The sequence below is a fragment of the Amia ocellicauda genome, chromosome 1 (assembly GCF_036373705.1).
Source record: "Amia ocellicauda isolate fAmiCal2 chromosome 1, fAmiCal2.hap1, whole genome shotgun sequence".
NCBI classification, from domain to species: domain Eukaryota; kingdom Metazoa; phylum Chordata; class Actinopteri; order Amiiformes; family Amiidae; genus Amia; species Amia ocellicauda.
In genome coordinates this window covers 19,849,753-19,867,627 of record NC_089850.1, presented here as the reverse complement: position 1 = coordinate 19,867,627, position 17,875 = coordinate 19,849,753, and the positions used below count along the sequence as shown (strand labels likewise).

At 40.0% G+C, this 17,875-nt stretch overlaps 1 protein-coding gene across 1 annotated transcript; it reads left to right on the top strand.

The window, feature by feature from the left end:
• Window positions 1-537: 537 nt before the first annotated feature.
• Window positions 538-17,102, top strand: drc8 (dynein regulatory complex subunit 8). The gene is made up of 7 exons (XM_066697889.1): window positions 538-606; window positions 884-968; window positions 2,353-2,425; window positions 4,702-4,781; window positions 8,820-8,862; window positions 10,609-10,675; window positions 15,294-17,102. Exons 1-7 carry the CDS (start codon window positions 582-584, stop codon window positions 15,407-15,409), a joined length of 489 nt encoding a protein of 162 aa, XP_066553986.1. The 5' UTR covers window positions 538-581; the 3' UTR covers window positions 15,410-17,102.
• The last annotated feature ends 773 nt before the right edge of the window (window positions 17,103-17,875 follow it).

Genomic DNA, 17,875 nt, shown 5'->3' with positions numbered 1-17,875 from the left:
ATGAGAAGGATGTAGTTTATAGGCAGGACCAAATGTACATTTTCATTGAATTTATACTGGTGTGTGTGTGTGCGTGTCCTATTTATCATTTCAGTTTTATGTCCAAAAGTCAAGTATCTGAATAGCCTACACTGCATATGTTAATAACACGTAGGCCTAATAGAAATATAGCAGGGTGGCCTCCATTCAGAACAGAAGTGTACTGTACCACAGACAATTTTTAAACTGAAGCCTTTCACAGCATTTCTCAAACTTTGTCATGGATAATAACAAAACCATAATGGAAGAGAAAAGTAGCCAATGGTCAGAAATATGACATAAAAACAAATTAAGTATGATTTTATAGTCAACTAATACCTTCAATTTTGTAATATGCTATTTTCTATAACTATGCAAACACTAGACATGCCACTGCATAGTCCTGCATATTAAAAGCATGGGTCTGAAACGTGCCACAACCCCGGGTTAAGGGTTGCTGAGTGCAGTTTAAAGAGAAGTGCAAAGTTTTAAACGCTTTAATCATTTTTAGGTGCCGTTCAGTGAGGGCTTGGGTTACTTAGCAACAGCAAGACACAAACAACATGGCGGAAGATAAGGATTCAGCAGGTGAAGTGGCGCAGATTTGTGGCAGTTTTCTCATACAAATATCAACAAATAAAATAAAAAAGATACACATTTCGAGCTCAGACCCCAGAACGTTCTTGGCGTTCCACGCTGCGTAAGAAAACGACGAGACGCAACAGAGCATCGCGTTTAGCTCCACAAGACGTTTTCTACAAACGCATCGATAAACAAGTGCACTTGCAAGAACATCATTTATCAAAGCAAATCACTGCCAATAGCAAGACTGCGATACGATTTCGTTTCTTGTTTCCTGTTTCAGATGCTATGATATCCGCCATTCATGAGAAGATCCGCGACGCCTTTGATGTGTTTGACCAGGAGTTCAACAAGACCGTGGACGTGAGGTTTGTGACACTGAAAGCACAGGGTCAAGTTCCCCAGTGCTTTGATAATGTTGCTCTGGCCCTTGAAAATGGTACCCTTATCATGATGAGCAGTTTTTCTGTATATTTAAAGATATACAATCTGGTAGGTGTAGGATCATACATTTGGGAAGCTTTCTTTACAATCCACTGAGACCACGTTTGTGTTTGGGACAAAGGTCACAAGTTTGCATCTCCATTGTTCCCCCCACTCCCCCAGAAGGACTGCCTCTGATTTATATTGTATCATATTTTTACTGTGTGGGCATGTAAAACATAACATTAGCAGTAACATTAGCACAGCGTATTGTTAATGTTCACAATATCGTAGCGTTTCTTGGACTGTAGTTCCTGACAACAGAGGCAGACGAGCTGAAAAGCAGTTGCTGTCATTCTAAGACCAGAACTAGTTTTGACAATCAAATAAAAATGATCAGTGACATACTGCAGACTATAGCAGCACATGTATTATTGGGGAGACAGACATAACAGCACATGAACAATTGATCTTGCATTCCAAGTCTTCATTCTTCATACTGACCACTGTGGTGTCATTACCTGTTACATATTCCCTATGCCTGTCGTGAGTCTCACAGCATCACAGTGATATATGTTCTTTTTATTATAATTCATTTATTTTTTATAAGCCAAGTGCTATAATGTCCCCTGTGCCCACCAAGCAAACGTGTTTGCCTGCATGTTGTGTAATCAGACCATGTTTTATTCATGTCAGACAGCAGGGAAGGTTCATTGTTTTGCTCCAGAGTGGCATGTGCTCTCCCTTTTCTGCTTATGTTGTAAGTCGTCCTGGATAAGGGCGTCTGCCAAGAAATAAAAATAATAATAATAAGGAATCAACCCTAGGAGAAGACAGCACCAATATGGATAGGAGGAATCCATGTGTTCAAAATTGGGATTTATTTCAATTTAGAATCTGCAAGTCAGGTACCGTTACTGAGCATATGTTCCCAGAGGCGTTGCAAGGGGGTAGGCCCAAAGGGAAAACTCCGTAGACCCCGCCCCCCACCCTGCTCTCACCGAAGAAAACACCGCCAGGAATTATTTTGCCTAGGGCCCCCACACACTCTAGAATCGCCACTGTATGTTCCACTGTTTGTGTCATTTTGGAAAGCCAACGCTCATAGTATAATCAAGCCCACATAGTATAACACAGCATTTCCAGTGCTGTATAGCTGGAAGGTCACTGTATACTGATGTGACCTTTTTTATATTTCATTTTGTACATACACAAACACACATATACACGTACATGCTTAAAAATGCAGTTCTGCATGTTTTTTCTGTTTCCTTGCTCTCCATGACTCCTAAACCTGTCATATGTGTGCCTGTTGTGTTTCTGTCTCAGGGAAGTCGGTACCATTATACGATCACTTGGCTGTTTTCCTACAGAAGGGGAGCTGCACGACATCATAAGAGAAGTAAGAGGGTTTGCAATTTTATTCTGCAAAACTTAGGAAATTGAGGACCAAAGAACATTGTCCCAAATGGTTTAATAGAAGTATGCATAAAAATATCAAGAGAAAGAAAATGTTATATAGCGCATACAAAAGGGAAAGAGATTAAACAAAATACAAAGAATATGTTGAATTGCAAAGAGATGTTAAGAAAGGGGTCAGGAAAGCAAAGAGGGAAATAGAAAGAAACAGCACTTGGAGCTAAAACTAATGCAAAGAGCTTTTTTCAATATTACAACAGCAAGAGGTCAATAAAGGAGGAAGTGAAACTGATAAAGGACAAAAATGGAAGTATCTTGGAAAACGAACAAGATGTGGCAAATGTTCTAAATGAGTATTTTTTACAAAAGATAAAACGGATAACATGCCACAGGTTAATAATCAGTCCAGTCAAACCCTAAGAGAGATCAGGATAAATGAGGAGGAGGTACTAAAGGGACTAGCAGAATTAAAAACAAACAAATCACCTGGGCCAGATGGTATATTTCCAACAGTACTTAAAGAAATGAGGGAAATTATTTATAGGCCACTAACTAAACTATTCCAAATGACACTTAGAACAGGGGATGTGCCAACTGACTGGAAGACAGCAAATGTCAAACCAATCCACAAGAAAGGGGAGAAAACTGAGCCAGGAAATTACAGACCAATCAGTCTCACCTGTAAAATGTTGGAAACAATGATTAGACAGAAAATAGAGGAGCATCTTAATGAAAACCATATTCTTAGAGATAGTCAACATGGGTTTAGACGAGGCAGATCATGACTAATTTATTAGAATGTTTTGAACATGCAACTGCAGCTGTAGATCATGTGAAAGCATATGATATGATATACTTAGATTTTCAAAAAGCTTTTGATAAGTTTCCACACCAAAGACTGATCTTGATTGGAAGCTGTAGGCATTCAGGGCAATGTAAGTAGATGGATTATGAACTGGCTGATGTCTAGGAAACAGAGGGTGTTGATTAGAGGAGTTGCTTCTAACTGGAGTGAGGTTGTTAGTGGAGTTCCACAGGGATCAGTACTAGGGCCTTTGCTTTTTCTAATCTATATTAATGATCTGGACTCTAGGATACTTGTCAAATTTGTCAAATTTGCAGATGATACTAAAATAGGTGGCTCAGCAGATACAATCTCGGCAGCACAGGCTATTCAAAGGGACTGAGATAATATTCAGTTGTGGGCCGACACCTGGCCGAAACCTCAGTTGAAATTCAATGTGGACAAGGTAATACATGCAGGTAACAAAAATGTCCACTATAATTACACTATGGGAGGAATAGAACTACAGTGAGGGAAAAAAGTATTTGATCCCCTGCTGATTTCGTACGTTTGCCCACTGACAAAGAAATGATCAGTCTATAATTTTAATGGTAGGTGTATTTTAACAGTGAGAGACAGAATAACAACAAAAAAATCCAGAAAAACGCATTTCAAAAAAGTTATAAATTGATTTGCATGTTAATGAGGGAAATAAGTATTTGATCCCCTATCAATCAGCAAAATTTCTGATCATCTGGATACTGTGTGCAGTCCTGGGCTCCACACTTCAAGAAAGATATCGCTGCTCTAGAGGCAGTTCAGAGGAGAGCAACCAGACTTATTCCAGGTCTGAAGGGAATGTCCTACTGAGAGACTGAGGAACCTTTTCACCCTGGAGACTACGTGGGGACTTCAAAATCATGAAAGGCATTGACCACATCAAACCAGAGGAGCTTTTCCAGATCAGCAGGGACACACGCACGCGGGGACACAAATAACACAAGTCTACAGTCTGTCCTTGTGGGGTAGACGCCTTCAAAAACAACACATGGAAAAGACCAGGGGAAATGAATCAGTACTGATTTCTCACATTTGGCTTTTGGCGGAGCTGAAACACCAGCGATGAATTGCCAGGAGCTTCCCGGTCCAGAGACTGTTTTTGACTCGATCGAGCAAAGGCTGTTGTTTATATTGGCCTGAGTGGAATCCTGCCTCATTTCAGAAAGACAAACGGACAAAGCAGAGAACTAGTTAATACCCACATGGCGAAAGATTCAAGGCACCCTCGCACGGGAATGCAAACACACTCAGTCAAGTGACATTAACCATAAACTGTACAGTAGTAAAAAGTTGTACACACAGAGTATTTATGGTGAGTTAGTGATTGTGGTTTATTTTATGGATGTACTGAACTCACCAGTGAGACAAGCTTGGCTTAAGATTGTGGAGTAATGCTGCCGTGTGTTGAATGATAGATTGAAGACGAGGAACCCACGGGATTCATTCGGTTTGAGAAATTCCTGCCAATGATGACAAAAGTGTTGATGGAAAGGAGGTGAGTAGATAATTTTATACCATTCTCTTTTTCTCCGTCTCACCTCAAACCTTCAGCCGAATCTACATCGCGGATCTAAGATTGCAATGAAAGGGGACAGTTGCATTTACACTGACCGCACAAATGGCACATAAGGGAAGTTTACAGTGCGCTAGCTTTCAAACCCAGTCTTCCGCCAGTGGCATTGTTTGTCCCGTGAAATAAACTTTTGAGCAGCGAGTGACACAAGTATTCCATTATAACAACGAGGCCATCAGCAGTGGAGGTGTCTCACAGCTACCTGTGCTTACACAGAGAGACAGCCAGCTGGATGAGTTGTGGCTTCTCCAGCTTTCTTGACAGCAACCTTCTCTCTCTGTGTTTGTTTAAGGTAATACCTGAAGACTTATCCAGTCTCAGGTTTCAGCCTGTAGCAGTCAGAACACGCACAGAGCTTTCAAAAGACGATCTCAATACCCTCGGCCCTGGACATTTAGCTCCGAGTTACTCGTGGCCGTGTGTCTTTCTCCAGGCATACCTGCAGAAGCTGGCCAGCTGCTACCCCACAATAGATTTTCCTGTTCATACATCATAAAAAATAATGTGAAGCATTTCTCTGGCCCAGATCTATGTTGGAAAAAGGTGAAAAAATAATTGGCAGCAGTGAGAAGCAACACAGATATAACAGAGCTTTACAGTTACTGTCAAACTTTCTCAGGAGCTGCCATTGCTGGTTGTGTTTCTGTATCAGCACTCAAGTGACGTCTGCGTCTCGTACAAGGGCCAGTAGTGTGCCGCTCCTTTTTACTAACTTGTGCCCAATCGCCGCCTTCTCAGAGGCCACTCTGTACTTCTTCAAATAAATCCACAATAGAGAACAAGTTTTTAATTTACAGGTCAACATCCTAAATCCCTCACTTGAATTTCCTGTTTCTTCACGGGAGATTTTCAGCTGCAGGTGAAAAGAAGAGGTGTAGTTTTCGGTGTCTTGTGGGAATTTGTTCATAGTTTTTAGGAATTGCTGGAACTGGTCGGATGAGTATTGCAGAATGAGCTTCGAGGTGAAGTCCTGACCGGTTTCTCCAAGTCCCGCCCCCTTTTCGTCTTTTAAAAACATCTCCCAGCAATGTTCCCATTCCCCTTCCATCTCCTGATATTTCATATATAACAAGTTCATTATTTGAGTTTTTTTTCTCGTAATTGGTTTAAAAACAGTGCTTCTAAGGGGTAGTTTTTGGTTGAAAAAGGTCAAAAAGGAGCAACTAACAAATAAAAATTAACGAACTGCAGTGGACATGGATAGAAGTCAATCTTTACAGCACAGATTTAAACGGATGTGTGTTTTGAAATGGTATCAATTGAATGTAGTGTTTTTCTGATGGATATAAAAGCTTAACTGACATTGCATCACAAAGGCTGAAAAGATGCCATTAAAATGAGGATGACACACTGAGGGAAAATGTTAAAGCTGCATGGAGGAAGTACAGGCACGTTTCAGTGTTCTGTTTTTTTTTTTTAAATCATCAACAACATGTTGGAAGTTGTCTGGTAAAATTCCAGCCTACAGAATGCTGATCATAAATAACAGGGTGAAGGAAGTCACATGAGCGTGGCCCTTCAGATGCGTTTACAAGCTGAACCAGCGCTCCTAGAAACTGAGCACAAAATGAAAGAATTTGGTGAAATTACCTTTCCTGCTTCTTCTTTTCTTCATCATGATTGTCTTCACTGTTCTGGGTTTTAAAATGACTTACACAAATGGCACACAGAAAAGAGCCTTAAGGGGAAATAGGTGATAAAAAAGAAAAGGCAGTTTTCTTTACCAGTACACATGTACAATATTGTGATTATAATGCTGTGCTTAAGAAATAAATACTTGCAGAGTAGACAGCACATCTGAAATGCTCTGACACATAATCACAAGAAATGGACATTCTATATTATTTTTAAACAGCCACCACCATTTTAATCCAACAGCCAACACCTGAAGAGGACACAAGCACAAACACTTGACATTTACAGTACTGTGCAAAGGTTTTAGGCAGGGGGGAAAAAATGCCGTAAAGAATGCTTTCAAAAATAGACGTTAATAGATTATATTTATCAATTAACTAAATGCAAAGTGAGTGAACAGAAGAAAAATCTATATCAAATCCATATTTGGTGTGACCACCCTTTGCCTTCAAAACAGCATCAATTCTTCTAGGTTCACTTGCACAGAGTTTTTGAAGGACCTCAGCAGATAGGTTGGCCCAAACATCTTGGAGAACTAACCACAGTTCTTCTGTGGATTTAGGCAGCCTCAACTGCTTCTCTCTCTTCATGTAATCCCAGACAGACTCGATGATGTTGAGATCAGGGCTCTGTGGGGGCCATACCATCACTTCCAGGACTCCTTGTTCTTCTTTACACTGAAGGTAGTTCTTAATGACTTCTGCTGTATGTTTGGGGTCGTTGTCATGCTGCAGAATAAATTTGGGGCTAATCAGATGCCTCCCTGATGGTATTGCATGATGGATAAGTAACTGCCTGTATTTCTCAGCATTGAGGAGACCATGCATTCTGACCAAATCCCCAACTCCATTTGCAGAAATGCAGCCCCTCCACCATGCTTCACTGTTGCCTGCAGACACTCATTCGTGTACCGCTATCCAGGCCTTCGGTGAACAAACTGCCTTCTGCTACAGCCAAATATTTCACATTTTGATCATCAGTCCAGAGCACCTGCTGCCATTTTCCTGCACCCCAGTTCCCGTGTTTTCGTGCATAGTTGAATCACTTGGCCTTGTTTACACGTCAGAGGTATGGCTTTTTGGCCGCAAGTCTTCCATGAAGGCCACTTCTTACCAGACGTCTCCAGACAGTAGATAGGTGTACCAGGGTCTCACTGTTTTCTGCCAATTCTGATCTGACGGCAATGCTGGACATCTTCTGATTGCGAAGGGAAGTAAGCATGATGTGTCTTTCATCTGCTGCATGAAGTTTCCTTGGCCTACCACTGCGTCTACGGTCCTCAACGTTGCCCGTTTCTTTGTGCTTCTTCAAAAGAGCTTGGACAGCACATCTGGAAACCCCTGTCTGCCTTGAAATGTCGGCCTGGGAGAGACCTTGCTGATGCAGTAGAACTACCTTGTGTCTTGTTGCTGTGCTCAGTCTTGCCATGGTGTATGACTTTTGACAGTAAACTGTCTTCAGCAACCTCACCTTGTTAGCTGAGTCTGGCTGTTCCTCACCCAGTTTTATTCCTCCTACACAGCTGTTTCTGTTTCAGTTAATGATTGTGTTTCAACCTGCATATTGAATTGATGATCATTAGCACCTGTTTGGTATAATTGTTTAATCAGACACCTGACTATATGCCTACAAAATCCCTGACTAGAAGAATTGATGCTGTTTTGAAGGCAAAGGGTGGTCACACCAAATTAGGATTTGATGTAGATTTGTCTTCTGTTCACTCACTTTGCATTTAGTTAATTTATAAATATAATCTATTAACATGTCTATTTTTGAAAGCATTATTTTTTTTACAGCATTTTTTCCACACCTGTCTAAAACTTTTGCACAATACTGTATATACTTCAAAAATATGTATTTTTCATAGTGTTGGCTTTTCACATCTCACTGATATTCCCCGGCATCAATGCCCTTTTAATGGAATTAAAGTTCAGGAGGTGGACAAACCCCAATCTTGCATCACTCTTGCTCCAAAAACAATCAATCAGATTCTTCCTTATGCACACACAGTCATAAACAACCATGTCACCAGCTTCCTTTCATCTGCGTCAGTAGCTTCTTGCACCTAGTGCCACAACCACACTCCCCCTGGCTATTGAGAACAATATCCTCCACCTCCCGTCTCCACCTTTGCAGCAGCTCCTCAGCTCCACCCACCACGTGAAGGATTTCTGATGGCCTTGTCCTCATGGCCAGGCCGTCATTCCCTCCAAATAACTCCACTTCTTCATCACTACTATCTTCCACCTTCTTCTGTAGGGGTGTCTGAACTACTTGAAATGCTCATTAGTAAAGTTATCTGCTGTGTGTGTTTGTCTTTTGCAGGTACAGACCCATCTCTGAGGATGTCCTGTTGCGTGCTTTTGAAGTAGGTACCATATCTCAGTGGATCTGAATTTCTTAGCTCAAGATACAAGTTAAACTCTTTTTCAAGTTTTCAGCAGTAAAAAGTACATGGTGATTTGGCATTTAGCTTTAAAAATGCGTCTGTTTCCTTTGTTGACAAACACTGCCTTATAATGTTTTATCATCTTTTTCTAAATGTATGTAAATATTCTCTGTAATTTATTTAAAAAACAATGAGCCTAAACTTTTCCACAGCACGGTAGCGTGGATCTTGAAGGGCAAGGTTCTGAAAAATATAGGATGACGACGTGTCAGGTTACAGTGACACAACTGTAACATGGGTGCCATTGTTCCCTCCTTGGCAAGTGTCTGTTTACAGTCCAGGTGTCAGTTTGCATGTTTACATGTGTGTTTTATCAAAAGCTTCTGTCTGCCTTATGTCCCTCACAACACCTGGAGACACACTAGTTTCAGACGCTTCCATTATGGGCAGGTTTAGTCTCCATGCTGGGTCCTGGCAGTGTTGTAGCTCGGACCCTAAATCAGCACTTTCTGAAGACTGGGACCACATGTTAATTATCAGTCCCATAAGCCAGGGCAGTGCAGGACTTGATCAATAAGGGCAGCTCGGCTCCGGCCCCGCTGGGGTGAGGGGTGTTCTGGTCTTAGTTCCCAGTGATCCCTAAAGGACAGAATTGACCAAACCACTGACCTGCTTATCTGGTCAGGATTACCTTTATGCAAGTCAACCACAGTAAATGTGTCCTGCAGTTTGGCTGTCCAAACCCACCGTGTTTTTTGCGCAGTTTTGCACCTTGGTTTTGCTTTGTGGTGCTCCTGCCCCAGGCTGTGAGATGACATCTGAAATGCAATTACAGACACCCTGCACACAGTGTACTGACTCATAATGGCAGGCAGGGTGATTTGGGCTTTTCAGATGTGAACCAATTCAGTGGAAAATTGTGAACGCTTAGTGTCTGTGGCAGCTCGAAAGCGTGGGCATCACAGAGGACTTGCATGTGCTGGGAGGAATAGTTATTTAAGCAGGATTTCTTAAAATGAAAAACAACGAAATTAACACTACCCACTCAACTCCCTTACTGGCGTTAAGATGGTGTGCAGTCTGACTGCTGCAGTGCGTACAGGAGCTCAACTGATAAACAATGACAGTGTCTGCCTCCCATTCAGTCATAGAGTTCGTGTGATGTTACTCTCAGCAGTCACTGCAAACCCCTCTCCTGAAACAGCATTCTCTGTGTCTACACTATGGGGGCAGGGTTCAAATGTAGGGGTGCGTGTGTCTCACACAGACTTACAATCCAACATCAATGTGTATGGAATGTATAGGGTGTGTTAATGAAATGGTACTTGGTAGAGCTTTCAACTGAATCCACCACGTTGTTGGCCCTTCACCCTTTTACAGGACAGTGCCAGATTATCCTTCAAAGACTGATGAAAATGAAGAGCAAGGCATTTCAAATTGTTCAGTTCTGACTGAAAATGAAATGGGCACCATATAAAAAAGGTTAAAAACTTACACCTGGCACAAAAATACTTTTAAGAAAATTTTGTGAAAAGTGATTGAAGAACAACATTTGAATTGTATTATTTCATATTATATTATTCAAATTAATATTTTTTCGAATATCAAAGGAGAAAAAAACACGATAATAAATGTGTCTTTATTCGTATTTTTTAGTTCTAGTCCTCAATTTCAATGTCTACAAGAGTCCCATGGTGCGTTATGAACATTTCTCTCTCTCCCCAGGTTTTGGATCAGAATAAAAAGGGCTTTCTGGAGCCTGAGGAGCTTACAAAGTACATGTCAGAGGAAGGTAATAAATGTGACCTGTTTATTTATTCATTTTTTAAATATTCTACAGATAAGGAATGTAGGAAATCTAAAGCTGAATACACTACTAGAAGCCACTGATTATGTGTCTTCTTGCAACTCTTTGGTGCCACCCTGTGGGTACAATACACCACTGCACCTTATTCAAAGCATGTTATTCATTCATTATTATTATTTATTTATTTATTTGCAGATGCCCTTATCCAGATTTTAACACATTTTAACAATAGCAATATTATTTAAAAGGTTTACATTCTTCTCTTCCTTCCTCTTTTCCTTCTTAATATTATTTTATATATTCATAAGGTATTAAGCACAGATTAAGCAGTAAGTCGCTACTGAGCAATCACACGCGGGGCACTAACAGTGGATGATTGCTGTTTAACAAACACAGCAACACGCGGCTCCCCTAGGGAGATGGAAACACAAAACCGACCAGAATGAAAACAGTCTGAGAATTCACTCTCTGGTTTCGGCAGATGAGCAACTTAAATAACAATTCCAGGCTTTTAACTTGTTTGCACGTAACTGGTGTTGTGGGAGAAATTAAGGGAAAGCAAACTCTCTCTATGGAAACCAAGGTGATTCATTATGTGGCTTGAGCGAGGAGTCTCGAGTAAAAAAAGAGCACACAAGGAGAATGTAATTAGTATTATTTATGTATTTTGTAGCAGACACCCTTTCCCAAGACAGCCATAAGTCATGAAATGATCAACTTAGAGCAAGAAAATACAACACAGAACTGCAGTCCTGTTTAGAATAACCTGTGAAGAGCAAGTGCACAATACAGCACACGCACACACACACACACACACACACACACACACACACACACTCCAGGCTTGGTTAATTTTCAGTATGAAGAGTTGAAAGTAGTGCAATAGTTACGAATAGAACAGTTTCAGTTGCAATGAACTCACAATTAGATTTAAAGTGCAAGAATAAGTAGCCTGCACTTATAATAAGGAACAACTGAAGGGAGCATCAAGGTGGGGAGCAGGCAATGATGTGTTAAACAGGGCATTGGAGGGAGAGGTATAGATGGTCCAGCAGGGGAGGGCTCAGATATTCCAGGTGCACTCTGAACAGGGCGAAGCACGGGTAGTCCAGGTCTCCATGGGCAAAGCAAAGATCTCACATGCCACACACAATAGGAGGGCTTACGCTTGCAATGTTTTCAGTTCTAATAAGGTTGGGATGATTGAACTGCCCTCTGGTGGCTTTCTGGGGTATTGAAGCCTTTTGCTATTCAAGTAACCTCCAGTCTTGGGGATGCCCTGATAATCCCGCTGAATGTTTGAATTACCCAGAATAAGAGTGATCATATTAGAAAATAGAACATTTAAAAAGCTTATATAGCACACAAAAGCCACTCCTTGCGATCATTTTTAATTAAGGAATGTGGAAGTGAAAACACACCTGATCTTCTCCCCTTAATCCTAGCAATATCACAAACCATTTCTCTTGTACTTATTGCCACCTGATTATATTACCTTGGGTTTAATTAAAAGTACATTAAGGTCTTGTTCTGAGAGTTTTTAATAATGAAGTTGTCATCCTTAATTTGCTCCTTAAAGGTAAAAGAAAAAACATTTTCAGGAATCCGCTCCCATATTAGAGCTAGTCTTGGATTACTCCATGTTATTTTAGGTTATAGGTGTTACATCAATAAAGAATATTATATACACACATGCTATAGGCCTAGGGGAAGTGATCCAATTAAGCCCACATACCATATAATCCCATTTGCCCATTTGCTCTTTTATTGTGAAATACAAAAAAGACAGGAAAAATTAGAAGGATGATCTGTATTACAGCAGATGCACAACGTTGTTAATGTCATGTTACTTTTTATTTGGAGCCAATCACATTTTGTTCTTGAGTTATGTATGACTTTGTAGTCACCCCAAAACTTTGCTTTATGAGGGGCCCTCCCAAGAAGCCATTTTTCTGGAATTTGGTGACAAAACTTGGTGAATATTGATAAGAATTATAAAATTACGAGATTAATAAATCAAATTAAACCTTATATGATGGATTTGCTATGTATTTAAAAGCACTATTTTGTATTTGAAAGTGTAGATTTCATGAGTTTCCAGAGCGAGCGCGGGACACTGTCAGAGTGATGTTCACACAGATAGATACAGTAGGGACACAAATTGAGAAAAACTGTTGATGACCATAGAAAATCAAAACCTTTTAGATTCTTCTTCAGATAAAACTATTTAATGTTGTATCAATTATTATAATCTAAAAATGTAATTGTTTATTGTCATATGGGCTTAAAAGGAACAGCACCCTTGAAAAGCCTATTAGCACATGGCTTGAAAGCAGAATAATTATTTAATTTGTTCTACCAACAATAATAAACATGGTCTAAGTTGTAAAGAATAATGTATTTTATTATAAAGATATTACATGTTTACATGTACAAAATTATTGAGGTTAATTTTCCATGGACCACTGTTGTTCTTAATAAGCTCACTAAGCCCAGAACCCATTGTATCTCATGTTAAAAAAGCCTTAAATGAATTAATATTACTCAGAATACATCCTTTTCATTCATGAACTTAACTACTTACCTTATTTTCATTATGCGGATGAAATGGGTAGGCAGATAAAATTATAGGGACTGCAATAGCATGATGGACGCTTGCTGCAAATTTCTTGCGGATCACGGATAGACAGAGAAGAATAATTTTCAAGAGTATTTTGAGAAGCTGTTTTTGCCAAAGATCTCTGACATGGGACTGCCAAGAGTTTACATTTTTGACAGTCATGCCTCAGATATTTCCCTGGCACTTGTGACCGAGGCCAGAGAACATGGGGTTGTGCTTCTCCAGCTCTCATCTCACTTCACCCACATCCTCCAGCCACTGAACAAGACAGTGTTTGGTGAAGTCAAAAGCAGGAAGGCACCAATATGAAAATTCTGGGCCAATACCAATATCTGATATTCAAATAACAAGTTCGATACCGATATTTTCCTATTATTTATTTATTATACTTTATAATAAAACGAGAGCAGGTTGGGGGGGGACTGCATTTCAGTTTGTGTGCTCATTCTAAGGCCATTTTAAAGCAATCAGCCGATATAGTAATTGTTTGCCAGATCGGCCCGATACTGATTGGTGGCAGATTGATCAGTGCATCCTTAGTGAAAGGAGGAATTTCCTGCGAAACTTGATGTACTTTCCGCTGCTCTCAAGCCAGAGAACATCATCGGTGGCTTTGAGAGCACTGGAATATTCCCTGTGAGCCAGAGCCGGGTGGACAGACAAGTGTCCACAAATCAGGCTCCTTTTTCTGAAGCACCTGTGCAGACTTCCACAGCCCCAGCAGCCCCGGCCCCAAGCCCAACTACCAGCACCCCAGCAGAGCAATTTAATTTAATCATTATTATAAAAGACCATTTCTTCTCCACTTTCTGCTGCTGTTCATTTCCCCAAAAACGCTATATAATTCCATGATCAGTCTGGACTGGATTAATCTGCAACAATTCCATGTGATGGAAATTAGTCTCAGATAATATAAAAATACAGTTTTAATTGGTTAGGTTGGTTACTTGAGATCTGAATTCAATAATCTATAAAATATTAAGTGCTTAATCAATACAATTTGAAGTATTTACTGTTAAAACTCTTGTGGGCTTAAAGGGTACATATGTACCTAATTCACATATTTGTAAGAAAACATGTAAAGCTTTGATTTTGGTGGGCTTAATTGGATCACTTCCCCTATATTAACTTAAAAAATGCTTGGATTGGCCAATTGCTGAGCCCAGACCTGTCAGTCTTTCTTCAGGGGGGAGGTAATAAACCAGGAGTCCTCCTAAACATAGCCAGCTGCAAATCCTTACTGCGAATTGGCTATTAAACATTCCGCTGCACGAGGAATGGGATTTTGAAGGTTCCATTCGATTGTCAATGGGATTTTTTGATCAATTATAAATCAGTTGCTTATTGATCAAATCCATACAAAAAGCAAAGCAACATAACTGGTATTGTAACAGACCTCCTTTAAGGCTAACTGGACTGCTGCCAAAGCAGTTCGTTTTAAAATAAACTCTTTATATTGAAAGTATTATAGCAAATAACAAATGTTTTGTGGGGTTTTCTAATGTTGAAGGCTTTTTGCATCAATAAACATCTATCAAATGATATACATTGTGCAACTAAAAACACACCATTACAAATCATTTAGGAGAACTCAGTATAAACCATTATTCATGATCACATAAAATGCAAATGCCACTATATCAATTACACAAAATGAAAATTGATGGGTTTTGCTACAGTCAGGTCAGGTGTAATAAATTGTAGTTTAAAACTACTGTCAATTTAAGTTTAACATGTACTAACACGTGTGAAAATATTTTATACCACAAAATATAGCACAGTTAAAAACTCCTATGTTACACAGTGAGCGAGGCCAGCAAACCCACACTGATAATGGGGAGAAAGAAAGAGTGTGAGACCCAATGCGAGATGTTTTCACAGGCAGACTACTACCACTAAGCATACTGGAGGAGCACCACAAAATGGTTTGCTGTGTCCACCAGCAGCTAGGACTCACTCATCACTTGGTCCTTATTCCTGCAGGAGAACCATTCACACAGGAAGAGATGGATGAGATGCTGTCTGCAGCCGTGGATCCGGGGAAGAATGTGATTCTGTACAAAGACTTTCTGGAGATGATGACCCTTGAAGAACACTGAGTCCCTAGAGTTCAGCGCCCAGGGCACACAAACCCAGGGTGTATGAAGCATGATGCGCTCAGAGTTAGATTTGTGACTGACAGGTGTGTTCAACATGTACCAAAGCCAAATATAAAACAACATGTTTCTAAAGATGAATTTGAATTGAAGGTGTGTGGGGAATTGTCTCAATGCTGCGCAAACTGGATCTTGAATGGCGTCGCCCTCTAGCCGAGTTCCCTAGTGTGCATGCTCTCACGCCCAATTGGGGGAAAGCGGAGGAGCCGGAGATTCAGCTGTGCGTTTGACCACTACTCAAGCGCAACAATGACATTTTCCTTTGCTTATTTCTCGGGTAAGTTTTCCCCACTATTTATCTTTAATTGGTATTTTGACACAGCCCAAAACTGTTCACAATGTGCTGACTGAGACCGGCTTCCGTGCGCCCGTCTGTCCATGTCTGCAGGGACCGCCGGAGTCTGTTAGGTGGGTAGGTTGACATTTTGCGTTTTATTTTCAATTTCATTTCCTACACCTACCAGCAAAACAAAGCTGCTATATTTAACACAGTAGAAAATGAATGGAAAAGCAGGCTAGAATTAGAAAATAAAGCCATAGTACAGATGAAATAGGCCGGTGTATACATCCTGTGACCCGAAAATGGCGTATGGGTAAATCTTTTTGGTCATGTATACATTTTGTTAAGTACTGTTTGCAGCAGAATAGAATAAAACATGCGAACAATGGTTCCTGTGGATTGGTGCGCGTTTTTTCCACTAATAATCACAAAAGGAGAGAAAAAACTCCCGCCAGTCCACACCGGAAGTACTTTGACGCAGTTTATGTCGTCATAGTTGGTGCACCCGGATATTACAGCCCCCCGGAAAAGTCACGCCATGTTGACGTCACGCCACCCCCTCATTAATTAATTGAATATATATACAGTATCTACTGATTTAAAATGAAACCAGGAAAACTACAAACTAGCCTTCCAAAGCAATTTATCGGTAAGTCGCACTCTACCTTTTACATTAGCTTTATGTTATCTCTAGTGTATGTGATGTATACTTTTAAAAGTCTGAGATTGATGTTAAACAAAAAAAACTTCATAATTTTAAAAAGCAGACTACAGACAAGTCTGAAATTACTGTTTCTTTATCTTAATTCTCTTTTGTCGACTTTAAGTGGTGTTGACTTTATTTACTAATAAGCCTAATACAAGAGCATTTCATAAAAGGTTTTGTATCACAATGAAGCAATAAAATAACTTAATTGTTTAATACAGTAATCTCCAATAGCATACTCATAAAATACCCGCAAACGATGTGAACCCCCCCTCGAAAAAAAGAAAGTTATGTCCAGTGTTATTTCTTCTTGACGTGTCTTGATGCTGCATGGTAGTGTTTTGTATTAAATAACTAAAATTCTGTACTATTAATGCATAGGTCGGTATTTCAGTATTGGAGACAGTTGACATTTTTAATTTCCATTCCTTCCATATATAAAACACATACACAATATTGCTTAATATGCTGTTTGAAGTCCCTGTCTCTTTGGAATATAAAGAAGTGCTTTAACATCTGCATTGGTTCAATAAACGCTATCCCATGTACTAATTATATACCTGCTATCTTTGAGAGAGAGTTTGAACCCATAATGAATGGTATTTCGAGATCTATTACAGAATGTGGAATAAAGATGAGGATATTTAATTTAGTATTATGTAGTGGTGGTGGTTTCTTAATATTCTTATTCTTATTCTCAATTATACTATCCACACATCGGCAAGTAATTTATTTTTTTGTGGGTCTCGACCTGGTCTTGGCTTGGACTCGGATATGGTGGTCTTGACTACAGCACTGGTGTTGAGGTAAGCACTCCACAAAGCAGGCCTCCTGCAGATGGTGCTGATGGGGGCAGTGTTTAGATGATGATTTTTATTCTCTGTGAATAGCATCAACATTAACACCCCTTTATTATCACTATAGTGATACTCAATGAAAGCCTGCTTTCAGGACGCCACCCTGTGCAGCATCTCTACTTCAACAAGTGACTGAAAGAGCTCTTAATTATTGTCACTTAATAAAAGCAATGCCCAGAGCAATGCAGCTCAGACTGACTGCTAACAATGGGCATTTCCATCTGTTGTGCCTGTAGCATACGCCAACAAACAAGCTATATAATTCCATGATCAGACTGGACTGGATTAATGTAGGTAGTAAGTATTCTAATAATAAGCAGACAGGCCCCATTAAAGAAATGGCATTTTAACCACTGATAGGCTGCAGTCAATGTCTCGACCTGAATTGCTCAAACAGGCAGCTCTGTTATCAGCTGTATAACCACTGAAGAGGCTGTGTCCAGAGAGGAGAGGAGAAGTTATTGATCAGACATTAAACAAACGTGGTCAAAGAAGAATAAAAAACACACAGTCATTTGGATTATTGGGTGGTTTGTGCTGGTCATATGTTGTGGGTGTCCAATGAC

Coding starts and splice junctions, on each gene's coding strand:
- drc8 (XM_066697889.1), top strand. CDS start 582: ATGGCGGAAGATAAGGATTCAGCAG. Junction 607..883: donor GGAAGATAAGGATTCAGCAG/GTGAAGTGGCGC, acceptor TTCCTGTTTCAG/ATGCTATGATATCCGCCATT. Junction 969..2,352: donor AACAAGACCGTGGACGTGAG/GTTTGTGACACT, acceptor TTTCTGTCTCAG/GGAAGTCGGTACCATTATAC.